At 40.9% G+C, this 20,833-nt stretch overlaps 1 protein-coding gene across 2 annotated transcripts; it reads right to left on the reverse strand.

Annotated features, from left to right (window-relative positions):
• Nucleotide 1: 1 nt before the first annotated feature.
• Nucleotides 2–20,153, reverse strand: LOC139155858 (T-box transcription factor TBX6-like). Of its 2 annotated transcripts, none has more exons than XM_070731198.1 (8): nt 19,321–20,153; nt 17,135–17,324; nt 12,949–13,216; nt 11,783–11,926; nt 9,219–9,289; nt 8,823–8,890; nt 5,461–5,653; nt 2–881 (listed from the first exon to the last, which is right to left on the reverse strand). In XM_070731198.1, exons 1-8 carry the CDS (start codon nt 19,442–19,444, stop codon nt 632–634), a joined length of 1,308 nt encoding a protein of 435 aa, XP_070587299.1. In that variant the 5' UTR covers nt 19,445–20,153; the 3' UTR covers nt 2–631. The 2 variants fall into 2 exon arrangements, with proteins under 2 accessions (XP_070587299.1, XP_070587298.1); XM_070731197.1 differs by having other exon boundaries at nt 530–881; nt 17,135–17,363; nt 19,321–19,527.
• Between the last annotated feature and the right edge of the window lie 680 nt (nt 20,154–20,833).

Here is a 20,833-nt window from a genome sequence, read left to right on the forward strand (position 1 = left end):
GTATTTTGTATATTGTTTATTTGTATTGCCACATCATTTATGAACTAGTGCTACAGAAATATTTGCAAAATATGTCTTTTCTTATTGATAGTCAATTTTCTAATTAATTTGGTAGTAGCATAGAAAGGGAGACTAGTTTCAGATCAAAATAAGAGAATTTGCATCATCTCATCAAGTCAAATGGGCTCTGCCAGCTATGGGATTTGGTTTTAAACATCCAATAAAAATACATTAAAGTAACCCAAACAAGTTACTAGTTTTCACACCATATGTACCATTTCAATATCAACGCTAAGGTGATATGTTATGCAGACATGTAAAAAGCATGTACATATGTTAGTCTGTAAGGTGTTTCATAAGGAATAGCTGAAACATAGCTATCACTTGGGATGTTGAATAGAAATTTTCTACCAGGGAAATAATTGGAAAAGAAAGTTTGAATGAGCATCTTGACTTCCTTATATTCATGTGGGGGTGTTGGGGGAGAGTGTTGTGTCAGTTGCAGCCTTTGGGGATTTAAACTATAAACTATGTCGATATAATAAAACTCTACTCTCTTAAATGAAAGAGGAAAACATGAAATTTTGCAAGTAGAAGCAAATCTAATGAAGGTATCCAGGTTGTGCAGGGGTTAAAGCATTGACGGCTGTGAACCAGGATAGCCAGAAGGAGGTCCGTAGACACGAGGTGAAGGCGGGTATGGTGCAAAACTGAATTTGAAAGGAGAGTACGAGGAAGCTTCTGGTGGTTCTGCACTTGCAAGGAAAGGAACCATATCCAGGTTGGCCCAGCTCACTGGGAGCATTGCTCTGAAATCCGTTTGCTCAGATGGAGGCTTGATAGGGAGAGAAGATGGAGGAGCTGCTATTTCTTCGCTTGAGCTGTGAAAAAGCATAGCATAAATCAGCACCTAAGAATTGGTAGGTCATTGACTGATCCTCCTATTTTGGGGTTCACATAATTTCCCATGTATAGTTCTGAGGATTTTCCACTCTGATTTCCCTACATAAGGTATTTCTAAACTTCCTTAATCCTTTCTTATTCCACTGAAAATCCCAAAGGTGCTTTTTGAAGAGGCAACTGGACTTAAATCTGTTTTTTTCTTGCAGAAGAAAAGAATGTAAATGTCCAGCTGTCTTCAAGGAGTATAAACCCTTCCATTCTCCACCATCCAGTCAGTACTGAAGAAGCTTCTCAGATGAGAAGTGAAATTCCTTCAAAGAAAACCAGAATGTCCAGTTGCACCTTTGGGAGAACCATGACCTGGGTGACTGATAATCTCCATAAACGTTTACGTTTTCCTTTTCTTCTTCTCTTGTAATACCTTATTTGATTTAAATTAAGAGTACCCAACCTTGGCAAATTTAAGACTTGTGGATTTCAACTCCCAGAATTCCCCAGCCAGACTCCTGGAAGTTGAAAAATCCACAATTTTTAAAAGTTGCCATGGTTGGATATTGCTGGTACAAACAATAACAGCATGGATTTTGACTTTCTTACGGGATTGAGTTGAAAGGATGATTGCAAATCTGCCTGATATTCTTCTTTTAAAATATTTTTGCATTGCCCTGAAAGCAATGATGGAATGCAGGATGATATTAAGAAACATAGAAACATAGAAGTCTGACGCCAGAAAAAGACCTCCTGGTCCATCTAGTCTGCCCTTATACTATTTTCTGTATTTTATCTTAGGATGGATATATGTTTATCCCAGGCATGTTTACATTCAGTTACTGTGGATTTATCTACCACGTCTGCTGGAAGTTTGTTCCAAGGATCTACTACTCTTTCAGTAAAATAATTTTTCAGTAAAATAATATTTTCTCATGTTGCTTTTGATCTTTCCCCCAACTAACTTCAGATTGTGTCCCCTTGTTCTTGTGTTCACTTTCCTTTTAAAAACGCTTCCCTCCTGGACCTTGTTTAACCCTTTAATATATTTAAATGTTTCGATCATGTCCCCCCTTTTCCTTCTGTCCTCCAGACTATACAGATTGAGTTCATGAAGTCTTTCCTGATACGTTTTATGCTTAAGACCTTCCACCATTCTTGTAGCCCGTCTTTGGTCCCGTTCAATTTTGTCAATATCTTTTTGAAGGTGAGGTCTCCAGAACTGAACACAGTGTTCCAAATGTGGTCTCACCAGCATTCTATATAGCGGGATCATAATCTCCCTCTTCCTGCTTGTTATACCTCTAGCTATGCAGCCAAGCATCCTACTTGCTTTCCCTACCTATTAACCAATAGGTTATTGCCTCTGGCAACACAGCTGATATTAAAAGATAAGCTTCAGGAAATTTTTTTACATGATTGGGACTGTTGCCCAATAAAAATGCTTTTGATCTTATCATCAGTGAAGCAAACTGTTAATGTACTGAAACATTTGTAGAAGGCCTCCATCTCTCATCACACCAAAATATTATTTTACATATAATCAGTAATGGGCAGCCAAAATTTTTTACTGCCACACTGTGCATGTGGCTTATTTTGTGGGTGTGGCTTAATGATCATGTGGCTGTAGGAGTGGCTTGCCGGCCATGTGACCAGGTGGGAGTGACTGTTAAGTGAACTGTTAAGTCCTCGACTTACAACTTTACCAGTGTCGCTCGCTGGGATGACAATTTGCTTGGCATTTCCCGTGCTCTCCTTCCTGGGTTGCCCCCCCTCCCCACCTCAGGCTGGGTAGCTAGGCGAACCAGTGCTGCCAGAAGCATAAATGCTGCCAGTGCCGTTTCCATTCATGCCTTCTGCTTGCACCTTAGGAGGTGGCCACGTGAGGCTGGAGGGGAGCCGGGCAGGAGAGAGGGAAGCTCGTCCAAGACCAGGAAGGAAGAAAGAGGAAAAAAGCAAGGAGCACAGACGTAGCAGCAGCAGGGGAAAAAAGGAGATCTGAGCCAAGACCGATAATCCAGGAAGTGACTGCCGCTAATCAGCTGGAGCTGCGCACGCAGCTTCATTTCCACCGGTGGAACTGTGTTCCACCCTGTCCTGCCTGCTGCCCACCCCTGCATATAATACATAATCTTTGCCAGAAAAAGACACTTTTCAGTGCAGGATTTGGACAACGATCACTTGCATAATAAACTTTAATGTAAATCTGTTATGTATAGTTGTATCTAAAACATTTGATAGCCACCAGTCATATATCCTCTCTTAGAGATATACAATGGTACCCCTACCTACAAATGCCTCTACTTACAAACTTTTCTAGATAAGAACTGGGTGTTCAAGATTTTTTTGCCTCTTCTCAAGAACCATTTTTTGCTTACAAAATTGTAACCAGAAAAAGCAGGGAGAAGCCTCCATGGGGCCTCTCTAGGAATCCCCTGGAAGGAAACAGGGCCTGAAAAGGCAGAGAGAAGCCTCTGTGGGGCCTCTCTAGGAATTTCCTGGGAAGAAACGGCCTCCACCCTCCCTGTGGTTTCCACAATCGCAAGCATTATTTGCTTTTACATCGATTTCCATGGGTAAAATGGCTTCATCTTACAAACTTTTTTACTTAAGAACCTGGTCACGGAATGAATTAAGTTCGTAAGTAAGAGGTACCACTGTATCACTAGATTCCTCTAAGTCTTAAGTTTGACAAATATTCAATGGTGTGCTGAAACGAAATGGTTTTCTATAGCATTTTATTTGGAGGAGGATGAGCTTGTTTGTTTTGGATAATTTTTCACTCTGGATTTAAATTTCTGTGCTGGAGAACCATGCAGTCGGGCAAAAAAATAAAGCCCTCTTTTCCAAATGTTTGGTTTTCAAAAGTGGATACATAAAAAAGGCAGTGTAAAAATGACTAGAACAATATATTTCTCTTACATATAATAAGGATGTTTTCAGGACAGGGATATTTTTAAGAGCCAGTTTGGTCTAGTAATAAGGCACCAGGCTAGAAGCCCAGAGATGCTCACAAGAGGCAGTTATAACCCTGCCTTAGCCATGAAAGCTAGTCGGGTGACTTTGGGTCACTCTAGATCCACAATGTGCTACTTTTCCTCCACATTGGTTCAGGTGACAAGATGATTAGTCGATTCCTATGACAACCATTGGATCAATACTTAATTGATCTGAAAAAAGCAGACTCTCTTTTTTTGCGGAAAAACATTAGAAATTAAGAAAAATTCTCAAGTCAGTCCTGCCAATCTGGAGGAAAAGTAGGACACTTCTTTATTAGATAGCAACTAAAAAAATCTGAATATCTGAGGCTAGCTAAACGATCTAGTACGAAGGCACCAGGTTAAAAACCAGGGGATTGTGCGTTCTTTAGGCACGAAATCCAGCTGAGTGGACCTGGGTCATTCTCTCTCAGCCCAGTGGGGAAAGTAGGAGGAAGAAGGAGTGTTAAATATGTTTGCTTACTTGAGTTTTTTGTAAAAATAATAAAGGCTAGATATAAATAAAATAAATTTACAAAGGTTAAGATCCGTCTTAGATTTGGATAACTGGCTAATATGGGAAATATAAGCAGTTAGGAGAGAATCAAGGAGAGAAGCAATTTAGGAGAAATTTCCTGACAGTGAGAACAATTAACCAGTGGAACAGCTTGCCTCCAGAAGTTGTGAATGCTTCAACACTGGAAGCTTTTAAGAAGATGTTGGATAACCATCTGTCTGAAGTAGTGTAAGGTTTCCTGCCTAAGCAGGGGGATTGGACTAGAAGACTTCCAAGGTCCCTTCCAACTCTGTTGTTATTGTTATTGTTAGTTACTCACTTTAATATGAAACCACCGGGTGAGATTATTGATCAATTCAAAGTACAGTATCATCACTACTGATGATTTGTACCTCTCTATTCCAGGCTGTGCAAGTTGGAGCTGTTGTTCAGGCCTATATGTGTCCAACATGGGCAGCATAGTTCCCTCTAAGCTGAGCAGTGAGCGATAGCTCACTTAAAAATCATCATCAACTCAGAGTTTTTCAAACCTGCCCAGAAGCCGAGAGGGAAAGAGTGAGAGGGAAGGAGAGAGAGAGGAAGAGAGGAAGAGAGAGAAACAGATAGAAAAAAGAGAGGAAGGAAAAGAGAAAGAAAAAGAATGGGAGTAAGGAAGAGAGAAAGAAAATCAAAATCTAGTTTGAAACTAGCTCAACTATTTAAGTGGCATTTTGATATTGATAGAGTTGCCCTATTATGAGCTCACTGTTATAGACACACAGTACAGTATTTTATTTTGAAATTCTCTGAGGCAAAGCAGGGCGGATTTTTGTTTGTTTGTTTGTTTGTTTGTTTGTTTGTTTATTTATTTATTTATTTATTTATTTATTTATTTATTTATTTATTTATGTGCCGCCCAGTCCCAAAGGGACTGCCGCTCAGATACTATACTTTTCTGCCCACCCCCCAAAAAAAAAATTAGAGGGAACACTGATGGGCAGCTCTCAGACATGTGGACTTCAAATCCCAGAATTCCCCTGAAAGCTATATTTGAATTGGGCAGGTTTAAAACCAAATAAATAAATATTCTGTTACCTGCCGTAGGGTGATCCTGGCCCCCTTAAACCATGAAAAGCAGCTGGATGTTGTACATAAGCCTCAGCCCCATTGAGATTAATTCCTGCAGGGGGGTAGAAGGAGCAGGAAGGCTGTGGAAGGACAGGGGGCGGCTGTTGTTCCAGAGGCCCCTCTTCTGTCAGGGTGGAGTCGCAAGGGCCTTTCTTGCTCTCTATGGGAAGGAATCAGCAGAGACAACCGGAAGAAAAGACAAAATTAACAGTTAAACAACTACATACTGGGAACATACTGTATTTGGCAGAGACACAGAGCGCCTTATGAAAGAGATAATACAAAAGAAGTGAAATGACTGTAGATTTAATTGAGGGGGAAAAAATCTTAACAAAGAAACATAGAAGACTGACAGCAGAAAAAGACCTCATGATCCATCTAGTCTGCTCTTATACTACTTTTTGTATTTTATCTTAGGATGGATATATGTTTATCCCAAGCATGTTTAAATTCAATTACTGTGGATTTACCAACCACGTCTACTGGAAGTTTGTTCCAAGCATCTACTACTCTTTCAGTAAAATAATATTTTCTCATGTTGCTTTTGATCTTCCCCCCAACTAACTTCACATTGTGTCCCCTTGTTCTTGTGTTCACTTTCCTATTAAAAACACTTCCCTCCTGGACCTTATTTAACCCTTGGACATATTTAAATGTTTCGATCACGTCCCCCCTTTTCCTTCTGTCCTCCAGACTATACAGATTGGGTTCATTAAGTCTTTCCTGATACGTTTTATGCTTAAGACCTTCCACCATTCTTGTAGCCTGTCTTTGGACCCGTTCAATTTTGTCCATATCTTTTTGTAGGTGAGGTATCCAGAACAATTTGTCCAGCCTATTGGAAATCAAATGAGGGGATTCTATAATTAACTGATTCTTGGAGTTGTTTCTAATTTGAGCAGGCTGTAAGCCCTGTGAACAAACAAACCAAACTAATCTGTATAAGTGAGGTTCTTCTGGAAAGCTCATTTCAGTTCAAGTTAATAAGAGTACTTTCAAGGAAAAAGGAAGGGATAATTGCAGATGAAGGAGAAGAAAATGGAGAAAGAGGTTTTGGGAAGAATTATGGAGGAATATTAGAAAAGCAAGCAAGAAGGGATTATTCTCAAATGTGTGCATTGGGTAAATGATGGGTATCTAGGAAAAAGATGGAAATGTAGACATTTGGTCAATTGGTGAGACTGCATTTGGAGTACTGGGTTCAGTTCTGGAGACCTCACCTAAAAAAAGATATTGACAAAATTGAATGGGTCCAAAGACGGGCTACAAGCAATGTACTCTCTAATTTTTTTTCGGTGTGGGCGAAAAAGTATAGTGTCTGAGCGACAGTCCCTTTGGGACTGGGCGGCATAGAAGAATAAACAAACAAACAAACAAATAAAAAACCCACCCTGTTTTGCCTCAGAGAATTTCAAAATAAAATACTGTACTGTGTGTCTATAACAGTGAGCTCATAATAGGGCAACTCTATCAATATCAAAATGCCACTTAAATAGTTGAGCTAGTTTCAAACTAGATTTTGATTTTCTTTCTCTCTTCCTTACTCCCATTCTTTTTCTTTCTCTTTTCCTTCCTCTCTTTTTTCTATCTGTTTCTCTCTCTTCCTCTCTTCCTCTCTCTCTCCTTCCCTCTCATTCTTTCCCTCTTGGCTTCTGGGCAGGTTTGAAAAACTCTGAGTTGATGATGATTTTTAAGTGAGCGATTGCTCACTGCTCAGCTTAGAGGGAACTATGGCTACAAGAATGGTGGAAGGTCTTAAGCATAAAACGTATCAGGAAAGACTTCATGAACTCAATCTGTATAGTCTGAAGGACAGAAGGAAAAGGGGGAACATGATCAAAACATTTAAATATGTCAACGGGTTAAATAAGGTTCAGTAGGGAAGTGTTTTTAATAGGAAAGTGAACACAAGAACAAGGGGACACAATCTGAAGTTAGTTAGGGGAAAGATCAAAAGCAACATGAGAAAATATTATTTTACTGAAAGAGTAGTAGATGCTTGGAACAAACTTCCAGCAGACGTGGTTGGTCAATCCACAGTAACTGAATTTAAACATGCCTGGGATAAACATAGATCCATCCTAAGATAAAATACAGGAAATAGTATAAGGGCAGACTAGATGGGCCATGAGGTCTTTTTCTGCCGTCAGTCTTCTATGTTTCTATGTTTCTAATTATCTAGAACGGGTGGGGAACTATGGCACTTTTATGATTTGTGGACTTTAACTGCGAGAATTCCTGATCCAGCCATGCCAGGAATTCTGGGAGTTGAAGTTTACAAGTCATAAAAATGCTATAGTTCTCCACCTCTGATCTAGAATCATGGTTATAAGTGATAAAGGAGAATCTGCAAGTGAAGGAGATCAGAGTGATGAAAACATCAGACATTACAAAGTGAGCTTCACCCAGAATGCAGCTGCAAGAGCAATCATGGGCTTTCCCAAAAATGCCCATGTAACACCAACACTCCACAGTCTGCATTGGTTGCTGATCAATTTCCGGTCACAATTCAAAGTGTTGGTCATCACCTATAAAGCCCTTCATGGCACCGGACCGGGGTATCTACGAGACCGCCTTCTGTCGCACCAATCCCAGCGACCGGTTAGGTCCCACAGAGTGGGCCTTCTCCGGGTCCCGTCAACAAAACAATGTCATTTGGCGGGGCCCAGGGGAAGAGCCTTCTCTGTGGTGGCCCCGACCCTCTGGAACCAACTCCCCCCGGAGATTAGAATTGCCCTCACCCTCCTCGCCTTTCGTAAGCTCCTAAAAACCCACCTCTGCCGTCAGGCATGGGGGAACTGAGATATTCTTTCCCCCTAGGCCTTTACAATTTATGCATGGTATGTTTGTTTGTATGTATGTTTGATTTTAGAAATAAGGGTTTTTTAGCTGTTTTAGTATTGGATTTACATGCTGTTTTTATTACTGTTGTTAGCCGCCCCGAGTCTGCGGAGAGGCGTCGTACAAATCAAATCAAATAAATAAATAAATAAATAAATAAATAAATAAGTTTTCTATATGCATTGCAACATTGCATATACTATGCCCAAAGGGATAAAGCTCATCATTTTGACATAGTGCGATCCTAAAGATGCCATTGGGATTCTCTCATTTAATGTTGATTAATCACATAATTTCAGCTAGTCCTAAATGAAGAATCACATACGAATTACATGTAATGCACCTAAAAACAGGTGGGGCTGAAATTGCATCATAACTACAGTTTTCACTTTTTAGCCCACAGTTTGCAAACACAGAAGAGAGAGAAGATGAAGTTAGGAGTAGTATTTAAGAAGTTAAACCGAATAAGATACCCGTGTTGTTCTCACCGCTTTCGCCCTGGTTTGCTTCGCATTCATTGACCTTCAGTTTCCTTTTGATTCGGGCTTCACGCTCCCTGTATTTTGTAATGGACCATAATAAGATCTGATAAAACAGCAGTCAGGGCTTAAAACACCTTTCAGGATTATGCAGTTGCAGGTTGTTGGTCTAGCAAAGTCCATCCCACCGGCTTTCTAGAGTCTTAGCATTTTGATTCTGACAATTCAGCTTGTTGGAATGAAATCTCTGATCCAGATAACCTGGAGGCCCCAACCCATACAGCTGTCCGTAAAGGGATTACAATACCATTCAGCCTCAGCCATCGAGAAGGCCATATTTTGCAGTGGGGAAACATCAGGAGGCCCATACCAATGTTTCTGGGGGTTTGATTTCTGCCTGCTCACCTTTTGCTGTTCATGCCATTTTCTCGGAAGCCCTTTGCAAAAGGATTGCTTTCTATCTTCATTTGGGTGATCTGAATGGATGATGAGGAATGACAGAAATAACAAATGTATTTATTTTTAATTTTTTAAATTTTTATTTATTCGATTTTCCCCCCAATAAATTTTATTAATTTTCATAAAATAGACAAAACTGACAAACATACATTTAACATAAAATGGGGTTGCAACTTCCCCGCTTATTCTAGAAGTAAAATTTTAATACAGAAAAAAGAATACATTATAAACACTTTAAATCTACTTATTACTTTAAATGAAAAGAAGAAATTTGTTTAACCTTGTATAGTAAGTCTTCTTATATAAACTACTTCCAACATAAAATTTAAGTCATATCTATATAGTACTTCTACAATTCTCCTATTCTTTTTACTTTTACTTTTTCTTCTTATTTATCCATGTATACACTTTGTTCCAGATCTCATAAAATTCTGTTTCCTCTTGGTCTTTTAACCGTCTTGTCATCTATTCGATTTTTTAATGTCGCCCTTCTCCTTAGACTCGGGGCAGCTTACCACATGTTAGCAATAGCACTTTTTAACAGAGCCAGCCTATTGCCCCCACAATCTGGGTCCTAATTTTACCCACCTCGGAAGGATGGAAGGCTGAGTCAACTTTGAGCCGGCGATGAGATTTGAACCGCTGACCTACAGATCTAAAGTCATCTTCAGTGGCCTGCAGTAGAGCACTCTACCTGCTGCACCACCCCGGCTCTTATATATACTTTAGAGTTAAAGGAATAAAAGTCGTCATACATATTTCTATTAATAAATACATTCTGCTTTATATATTTCTGGGTTATTTCTAAAAAAAAGTGTAAAATTATATTGAAGTTACTTCCAGAACTTTTGGTGTAGTAGGATTTTAAGTTTTATTCTTGTTTGCAAAATGTATACATGTATACATTCCTGGAGGCCAGATATAGCATAATAAGAGAAGATGACAATGATGAGAAAGAGAAGGTGACAAAAATGGGAGGTATCCCAGCTAAGCTGAAAACAAGAGGGACAAGAGAGAATAATGTATGTTTAGAATAGCACACATTATAGACAAACTATAATACTGTCAATGGCTTTTGCCCACAGTAGATTTAGATATCAGTTAGAGGTTTGGGGAAGATTTCCTAAAGAGGTCTAGAGCCAGTTTGATGTGGCACTTAAGATGCTGCCCGAGAAACCAGGAGACTGCGAGTTCCAGTCCTGCATTAGACATCAAAGCTGGTAGGATAACTTTGGGTCAATCACCAGGATACATTGAATTCTAGCCCTGCGTTAGGCATGAAAGCTGGCTGGGTGACTTTGGACAGTTGTTCTCTTTCAGCCCAACCCACCTCACAGGGCTGCTGTGATGGGGAAAACAAGAGGCAGAAGGTATGTTAGATATGCTTATCACCTTGAGTATAAAAACAATAAAGCTGAGGGTACAAATAAAGATACAGTATAAAGTTCTTAATCATCTTCCTATCCTTTTGACAATATCTATTTTTTTCCTGGCTCTGTAGGTAGCTGCAGCCAGCAAAGGAATTCTTCAGCTGGAGATAAAACATATATTGTTCTTTTTAAAATATGGAGATGGCTTATTTGAAGCTTTCCTTTTGAGCACTTCACTTTTTAGCTACATTAATGATTGATACTCAGGTAAGTATTCACATTACAGAGACATTTTCTGTGTTTTTCTTTTCTTTTCTGTGTTTTGGGGAAATTAAGTTTCTGAAGTGGCTTTGTATATTAAGGTGAGATCAGAAGTGGTATTCAGCAGGAAGCTATGATCAGTCCTGGTGAACTAGTTGGAGAAATTTGGGGTAGTAAAAATTTTGGTAGCCCATCACTGCATCTGTCTGAAGTAATGTAGAGTCTCCTGCCTAAACAGGGGGTTGGACTAAAAGACCTCCAAGGTCCCTTCCAACTCTGTTGTTGTTAGAACGTTCTACCTGTCAATGACTATTTCGGCTTCAATTGCAACAACACAAGAGTACGCAACAGATTCAAACTTAATATCAACCGCTCCAAACCTGACTGTAAAAAATATGACTTCAGCAGCCGAGTTGTCGAAGCGTGGAACTCCTTACCTGACTCAGTAGTGTCAACCCCTAACCCCAAACAATTTTCCCTTAGACTCTCCATGATTGACCTCTCCAGGTTCCTTAGAGGTCAGTAAGGGGCGTGCATAAGTGCACCAGTGTGCCTTCCGTCCCCTGTCCAATTGTCTCTCCTTATCTCATTTATCTTTTCTTCCTTTCATATATGTTCACCTATATTTTTACATCTTTTCTTCTATTTGTTTCTTTAATTATATTATTACATATCTTTTTCTTCAATGTGTATTATGTATTGGACAAAACAAACAAACAAACAAATAAATAAAATAAAATAAAATAAATAGATGGATAGATAGAAGACAATGAGGGACAAGCAGTCTGGAGATATCATGGACTCTACAAATGAGAATAAGTCTACAGTATTAAACACAAACAAACCATTAAAAAAAAATCCCTGTTCTTGTTCTCTCACCTGTGGGTTCTGGTAGGCTGTGACAGTCAGGAACTGCGTCTCAGGAAAGGTGAAGGAGCCACAGCCACCTCCTGCTCCACGGCGCCCTCCAGCACCCACCACATGCATCCTGGGCTGGTAACAGTGCATGGAATGAACGATCAACTAACAACAGAAGAACCAATAGTGAGTATTAATTTACATGTCCATCTAATGTTCCTCCACTTTCCAACTCCATTTTAGTTTTCTGCAAAACCGAACTGTCCATGCATGCTGTCATTTTGGGCAAAGCATAAAACTGCATGATTCATTATCCTTATACATGAGTTCATTTTGTATTTAAAAGTTCATTTTGTATTTTTGTATAAAAAATTGGTGCAGATACATGGTGGACCACATTCACTATGAAATTATGGAAATTAGACTACATAATTATAATGAAGAGAAATTAGCAGCAACAATGAGGCGGTGGGAAAATTCAAAAATTATATATTAACAACATCAGTAAGCGATGCAAATGTAAGAAATAAAATTCAATCACTTTATAAAGAATGAACAATGTAACCCAGAGATGAAGCAAATGAAGGATATAAAATTGAATCTTCCCGGGTGAAGGGAAATTTTATTTTTCTGTTTGGTGATGGTACACTTTATGCTTTATGTTTTGTTTTTTGTAAAATTTTAAAAAAATCAATAAAGTTATATTAAAAAAAAAAAAGAGATCAGGACTTCAACTCCCAGAATTCCCCAGCCAGCATTTGGGGAATTCTGGGAATTGAAGTCCTGATCTTTTCAAGTTGCCAAGGTTAGGAAACACTGAGCTAATTTATTTTTTGCTGTACATCCATGAACAATTTTTTAATAATAATCTAACACATTATCAACAAAATCAAAGTTTAAATATTGTGTGGTTGCTATAGTTTTTTGTTTTTTTTAAAAGAATTTCAGAATGTAATATTCTGGGGAAGATTTTGCTTCATTTTTGGCATTAGATTCACAAAATCCTGGAGCTCGGATGGTTCCCCCCCCATTTTTTTCTATAACCCCTTAAAAGATCTTCCAACATGTGTCCCATTTCTAAATCGTTTTGTATTGGGCTATTAGTATATTGTATCAATTATTGTCTCCCGGATGTATATCTCCTCTTCCCCATCTGTCTTTTTCCCCTTCCCAGTTCCCAATCATACATGTCCATGAGGATCCAGGGTATTGTTGGTGAGCTTGAGCCGATGGAAAGATACAGGTTGGCGCATCCAGTGAGCACCTGATGCAGGTGAGTCGGGATGGATGTAAACCCGGTCCGGAAGTGGTAATTCTGCCTTGCCACTGGCTTCCCACTTTTTGCCATGCCACTTGTAGCGGGAGCCTCCTACAGGGATGACATCCACCAGAAGAAGGTACTTAGCTTCAGGATCCAGGCCTGTGACTGAAACTTTTAGCTGTGGAAACATTCGCCTGGAAAGTGATTAAAATATGGATTAGAAAATTCAATCTAATTGAGGAATGGAATGTGACACAGAAGAAGAAAACATAGAAACATAGAAGACTGACGGCAGAAAAAGACCTCATGGTCCATCTGGTCTGCCCTTATACTATTTCCTCTATTTTATCTTAGGATGGATATATGTTTATCCCAGGCATGTTTAAATTCAGTTACTGTGGATTTACCAACCACGTCTGCTGGAAGTTTGTTCCAAGAATCTACTACTCTTTCAGTGAAATAATATTCTCTCATGTGGCTTCTGATCTTTCCCCCAACTAACTTCAGATTGTGTCCCCTTGTTCTTGTGTTCACTTTCCTATGAAAAACACTTCCCTCCTGGACCTTATTTAACCCTTTAACATATTTAAATGTTTCGATCATGTCCCCCCTTTTCCTTCTGTCCTCCAGACTATACAGATTGAGTTCATGAAATCTTTCCTGATACGTTTTATGCTTAAGACCTTCCACCATTCTTGTAGCCCGTCTTTGGACCCGTTCAATTTTGTCAATATCTTTTTGTAGGTGAGGTCTCCAGAACTGAACACAGTATTCCAAATGGGGTCTCACCAGCGCTCTATATAATTCATCTTAATTCAAGGCTAGTGGTAGCTAACTCTAGTCATGCACCCACTGTGCTATAGCTGATTTCTAGAAAGTTCTAATAATACAGGATGAGTGGACAGGGTCCAAATCATGTTATTTGGCTCCATTTATTAATACAAGCATAGAAACTTAGAAGATTGACGGCAGAAAAAGACCTCATGGTCCATCTAGTCTGCCCTTATATTATTTCCTGTATTTTATCTTAGGATGGATATATGTTTATCCCAGGCATGTTTAAATTCAGTTACTGTGGATTTGTTCCAAACATCTACTACTCTTTCAGTCAAATAATATTCTCTCATGTGGCTTCTGATCTTTCCCCCAACTAACCTCAGATTGTGCCCCCTTGTTCTTGTGTTCACTTTCCTATTAAAAACACTTCCCTCCTGAACCTTATTTAACCCTTTAACATATTTAAATGCTTTAATCATGTCCCCCCTTCCCCAACCGTCTTCTGCTGCACGAATCCCAGCGACCAGTTAGGTCCCACAGAGTGGGTCTTCTCCGGGTCCCGTCAACCAAACAATGTCGCTTGGCGGGACCTAGAGGAAGAGCCTTCTCTGTGGCGGCCCTGGCCCTCTGGAACCAACTCCCCCCGGAGATTAGAATTGCCCCCACCCTCCTTGCCTTTCGAAAGCTGCTTAAAACCCACCTCTGCCGCCAGGCATGGGGGAACTGAGATACACTTCCCCCTAGGCCTCTACAATTCTATGCATGGTATATATGTATGTATGATTGGTTTTTATATAATGGGTTTTTAACTGTTTTTAGTATTGGATTTTGTTATATATTGTTTTATTGCTATTGTTAGCCGCCCCGAGTCTGCGGAGAGGGGCAGCACACAAATCCAATAAATAAATGAATGAATGAATGAATGAACCAACCAACCAACCAACCAACCAACCAACCAACCAACCAACCAACCAGCAGTCCCTCATTTAGCCCTTAAAATATCAGCGCTGATTTACTTGACGTATCCTTGACTCATAACCAAACTGGGTTCTTTTATCCTCTGCACATGTACAAAGCCTTCTATGCATGCGCAGAGGTAAAAGAACTAAATGGCAGCATCCAGGCAGTTGGGCGAAGCCATCTGGGACCAGTTCTCCTATGATTGAAAGGCACAAGTGAACAGGGAGTATTTGACCCCTGCTCTATACCATTTCAGATAGGTGGCTGTCCAGTCTTTTCTTTAAAACCTCCAGTGATGAAGTCCCTACAATGTGTGATGGCAAGCTGTTCCACTGGTTAATTGTCCTTATGAGGAAGTTCCTCCTTAATTCTAGGTTACAGTGACTTAAAATGGTCCAACTACTGAAGACCCAGGGTTAGAAAACGTTTTTACACTAGAAATTAAAGATAAAAGTGGTTTTTCACAGTATTCATTTCAGGTACCCTGTTATTCTCTGGTACCCAGAAGCTACATCTGTTTCTCAAAACCTTGCTTCTATTATAATAACTCAGGAAAAAAATAAATAGGGACAGAGGAACATTTTTTGACCTAAGTGCTAAAGCCCACTGCAACAATATCGCCAAAAAAGCTTCTAGAGTTGTTAACCTGATCCTATGCAGCTTCTGCTCAGGCAATCTCACACTACTCACAAGAGCCTACAAAACGTTTGCCAGACCCATCCTAGACTACTGCTCTGGAACCCATACCACATCTCAGACATCAACACCCTTGAAAATGTCCAAAGATATTTTACAGAAGAGCCCTTCACTCCTCCACTCGAAGCAGAATATCCTACGAAAATAGACTAACAATCCTAGGCCTGGAAAGCCTAGAACTACGGCGCCTAAAACACGATTTGAGTATTGCCCACAAGATCATATGCTGCAACGTCCTACTGGTCAATGACTACTTCAGCTTCAACCGCAACAACACAAGAGCACGCAACAGATTCAAACTTAATAGGAACCGTTCCAAACTTGACTGTAAAAAATATGATTTCAACAATCAAGTTATCGAAGCGTGGAACTCATTACCGGACTGAATTGTGTCAACCCCTAACCCCCAACATTTCTCCCTTAGACTCTCCACGATTGACCTCTCCAGGTTCCTAAGAGGCCAGTAAGGGGCGTAAATAAGTGCACTGGTGTACCTTTCGTCTTCTGTCCAATTGTCTTTCCTTTCTCTCACTTATCATATATATTTTCTTTCTTTCATATGTCCTCTCCTCTAAGTTCACTTTACCCTTATATATATTACTACATGTCTATTTTTCTTCCTATGTATTTGTGTATTGGACAAATGAATGAATGAATGAATAAATAAATAAATAAATTTATGTCTTTTAATGCCTTAAGAGCCTTCCTAGATTAAATTAACAATATAACCAAGTAAATTATTTTCTATCGGTATCCTAAATAGAGTTTACAAAATGAGCAAAATGCAGATATACTGCCTTGGAACATGGAGGCTTCATGGAAGCTGACCAAAGAGAGATTTAACCTGGAAACAAGGAAGAACTTTCTAACGTTGGGAGCAATCAACCAGTGGAATGGCTTGCCGGCGGAGGTTGCGAACACTCCAACACTTGAGACTTTCACATAGAGATTGGACTGACATTTTTCTGGGGTGGTGTAGGGTTCCAGCTCGAGCAGGGGGTTGGACTAGATGACCTACAAGGTCCCCTTCCAACTCTAGTAAACAAATACATTAAAAAAAACCATTAGAAATGGAGAATTAGAAGGGACCATTCAAGCCTCTTAAGACTAGCCAGCCCTCGGTTCAGTATCAGATTGCTTATCGTTGGCGCATTTGTCAAAATCCCATTTGCAAAGTATTTAAACTATCATTCATCGATATGTGTTATAGCCATAGATCCTTAAACCTGTGAATTATATAAACAAAGCCTCCCCCACCCCATTATTCCAATCTTTTTGCATGAAGATTCTTCTCCCTACCAGCTTCTAGCGAGAAGTGGGGAAAACATTGTGCAAAGCTAAGAACATAAGAAAAGCCATGCTGAATCAGGCCAAAGCCCATCGAGTCCAGCATTCTGTGTCACATAGTGGCCCACAACTAGCGTGTTAAAAATGATTCAGGTTGCAGTCATAATCACTTACACAAAATCAAGACCCACTGGACTTCAGACGGCTAAGGATAAGAGAAGGATAAGATTACAGTGTCAAGTCTATTGGGGAGATGTTTTGATTTTAGGGCAGAAGAAAAGCCATCGGAAGCTCTGATGTACATGTTCCGAGGCTGATCCCTGCCACTGCAAAAGAGAGAGAGAGAGAAAGTGTTTGGGTGTGTGGGGGGAGATGATGGACCGGTATCTCACCTGCCTGCTTTGGTGATGATCATCTCGGTGCCAATGTCGCTGAACCGCTTCCAGAGCTCGCTGTTCTCCAGGCTCATCCGTACTCCAGGGGGTAGCTGTGCAGTTGCTGGGGGGCCTGTTGGGAGTGTCTGAGATGACCCATAAGGGAGGCCGGGGGGTGGGGGCAGGAGGCGCCCAGCGGGGTCCAAACCTGAGAAGAAACCTTCCAATTTGGGAGCAGCTTCCAGCTCTGGTGACAAAGGAGAAAAGAGACTCGAGAGGAGAGTTAAGAGATTTGAGGGGGCATCATCGGCTGCTGAGCCATGTGGAGTAAGGAGAAGGAGGGGGTTGGAGGGGTACCATCAAGGAATTTGTCACTCTCCTGCTGGTTTCCGCCCGTTTTCTTCTCTCCCCCCCCTCTCCACCTCTTCCCTGACCAGTTGGTCTTGGGTGCTAAATATCCAGCTGATGGGGGTGGGTGGATGGGAGCCAAGAATTTATGGGAATTCTCCATCTTTCTGATCTCCCCAGCCCTGACCTTCCACTGGCCTGTCTAAATCACAAGCTGCTTTCCTTTCTAATACCTGTTTACTACCTACTGCATCCCGTTTTGGACTCTAGAAAGGGTGCAGAGAAGAGCAACAAAGACGATTAGGGGATTGGAGACTAAAATATGAAGAACAGTTGCAGGATCTGGGCATGTCTAGTTTAATGAGAAGGATTAGGGGAGAGAATACAATAAAATAGAATAGAATATAGAGTAGAGTAGAGAATAGAGCGGAGGTCTTCAAACTTGGCAACTTTAAGACTTGTGGACTTCAACTTCCAGAATTCTCCAGCCAGCTATGCTGGCTGGAGAATTCTGGGAGTTGAAGTCCACAAGTCTTAAAGTTGCCAAGTTTGAAGACCCCTGGAATAGAGAAATAGAATAAAACATAACAGAACACAACAGGAATTCTTTATTGGCCAGGTGTGATTGGACACACAAGAAATTTATCTTTGGTGCAGATGCTCTCAGTGTACATAAAGAAAAATAAAATACCTTCTTCAAGAATCATAAGATACAACACAGTGATAGTCATAGGTTACTAACAAGCAATCAAATGGTACTAGGAAACAAAACAATATAAATTATAAAGCTACAAGCAACATGGTTATAGTCATAAGAGGGAAGAGATAGGTACTAGGAAGGATGAGAAGAATAATAGCAATAGTAAATAATTTGACGGTGTTGGATGATAGCAGTGTTCTAATATCACACAGAGGCAGTCTAGCTATTCTCCAAAGCACCTGAAGGCAGAAAAAGAAGCAATAGATGGAAACTAATCAAGGAGAGAAGCAACTTACAACTAAGAAGAAATTTCCTGACAGAACAATTAATCTAAGGAACAAGTTATCTCCAGAAATTGTGAATGCTCCAACACGAAAGAAGAGTTTGGACAACCATTTGTCTGAAATGGCGTAAGGTTTCCTGCATAGGACTAGAAGACCTCCAAGGTCCCCTCCAACTCTGTTATTCTATCCTGTTCATCTGAGGATCATTCTCAGCCTCTTGGGTGCCTGGTGGACTTCCCTTACTTTTGTTTTTTTTAATATACGTCCCACTTTACCAACCTCCTAATTCCCATTATCTGGTTTCAGCTCACAATTGATTTTATTTATTTATGAAATTTATTTGTATCTAACAACTCGGTAGCTTTAAACATAAACGTTTTTGGTCCACTATTTCCACACTAACACAGTCGCGTCATGAAATCAGCTTGTTAACCCTCTTAGCTTAAATATCCTGGCTGCCGCTGTCTTTCTTGAATTCAGAGCCCCAAAAACGTTGCAGATTCTACTTCGGTTTCTTCTACAAGAAGAAAGTTTCTGCATATCAGCTTTCTGCTTCTTAATCTTCTCTGAATCTTCTTCAGAAAGTCTTAATTCTCATCTGCTTCTTTAAATGCCTGTCACAGTCAGACCGTATCCATCGCAAGAGCTACTCCCAGGAAGTAGCTATTCTATCCCGCTCCCTTTCACATAAAAAAATGCCCTGAGGTAGAGAGTCTGAATAATAGCGCCTGGCTCTGCAGTAGGATGCCATGGAACCTAATGTTCTTAAGTTCACCATCCTCACCAGGATTTTGGGCTCCTTTCCATTCATGGCTTTACCAGTTTTTTCCTTTCCCCCCACCACTTTGCCACCTCCTCTCCCAATTTCTCACCTGAGTATCTGAAGGCTTCATATTGGGGTGCCTGACTCTGGGGGTAAGCCGCTCCAGGAGGGGGTGGTGGTCGCAGAGCGTAGGAGCTCCCATACGGGGGAAATATCTCTGACGGGTGGTACATGAGTGATGGACAGAAACCTGGAGGCCAGAACTGGCTTCTCTGGGCAGGGAGTGGGGGTCACTGGCTCCTCTGGGCAGGGAGTGGGGATCTTGTGGATGGGGACAGGTGAGGCTGGAAGCCAGGGCTCCTGCCTTGAGGGTGGGGGGTAGAGGAGAAGGCCTAGAGGCTGGAAGGTTGGCTTGGGGAGCAAAGTCGAAGGTGATTTGGAGGGAGAAGGGAGGGAGGGAGGGTCCGGAGGCAGAAAAGTAGGAGCCGTTTAAGGAGCTGGGAGCCAGGTTCCCCTTGGCTTGGTCTCTTGCAGCAAGTCGGGGATGTGTCCACCTCCAAATCCTCTCTTTCCCTGAAGTGCCCCTGGTTGGGGGCTTGCATTTATGATTCCGCCAGGGCTCTTTGAAGTGAGACCCCAAATGGCACATTCACACCTCAAGGGGGGAGGGGTTTGGGGCTGGTAGCAGGGGAGCTTCAAGAAAGTAGCAGCAGACATGTAGCCTCAGCCATGGGATGTCCCATCTTTACACACCTTCCAGCTATTTCTGCCAAGACCCCTCTACTTCCCAGAAGGTCTGTTTTCTCCTTCTGCCTCCGCTTCTGTTCAAGCCCCCTGCCCTCCTTTACTAGGCTGGGCTCCCCTCCCCAGTCTCTCCCTGCCCCTAATTCACAGCTAGAGCTGCCCAGCCAAATCTTCTCCCACCTACATCTTCTTCCCAACTCCATCTCAGACTTCATTAAGAGTGTTGGCCCGAATCTCTTTCTGCCTTCCACCTCTTGAATCCTCCTAATTGCCTAATTAACACCTTGACTCCAAAGTTTCCTGATTGATCCTGGCCTATGGGATTCTGGGTTTACAAGTGAGTGAAGGGAGGGGGAGTTGCCAGAGTCATTTATCATCCAGATGTTTTCACAGCTGGGCAGGACAGCTGCAAAAGACTTACCAGATGCTGGGAGAGGCAAGCGTGATCTTCTTAACCATAGCTAGGGTGAAAGAACCATACTTCAGATTCTTGAAAGCCCATCTGATGATAACTTTTTTGAAATATAGTTCTAATGGGTCATCAGAATTGCTACCCAGAGTTATTTTAAAGAAAACCATAAAAAGTTATCTTCTGCCAAAGTATGTTGAGAATAAACTTCCATAATCTAAACCCAGATTGAAGTATGCTGGCTTAATTTTTTATGTTGCAGGGAAACAACAGAACCTTCCAGTATCTTAAGATCATTATTACTATATGTGCTTTTCCTGGTAGTATAAAGAAAGAAGAGAGATAATTAAAGGAGCATTCAGAGACATACGAAATATAAGAGGTGAAGACAGTGATAATAAGATGAAAGTTATGTCAGTACCCAGGTAGCTTTGACTGATCTCAGAAATGAAGCAGGATTCAACTTGGA

The sequence above is a fragment of the Erythrolamprus reginae genome, unplaced genomic scaffold (genome assembly GCF_031021105.1).
Source record: "Erythrolamprus reginae isolate rEryReg1 unplaced genomic scaffold, rEryReg1.hap1 H_7, whole genome shotgun sequence".
Classification (NCBI taxonomy): domain Eukaryota; kingdom Metazoa; phylum Chordata; class Lepidosauria; order Squamata; family Dipsadidae; genus Erythrolamprus; species Erythrolamprus reginae.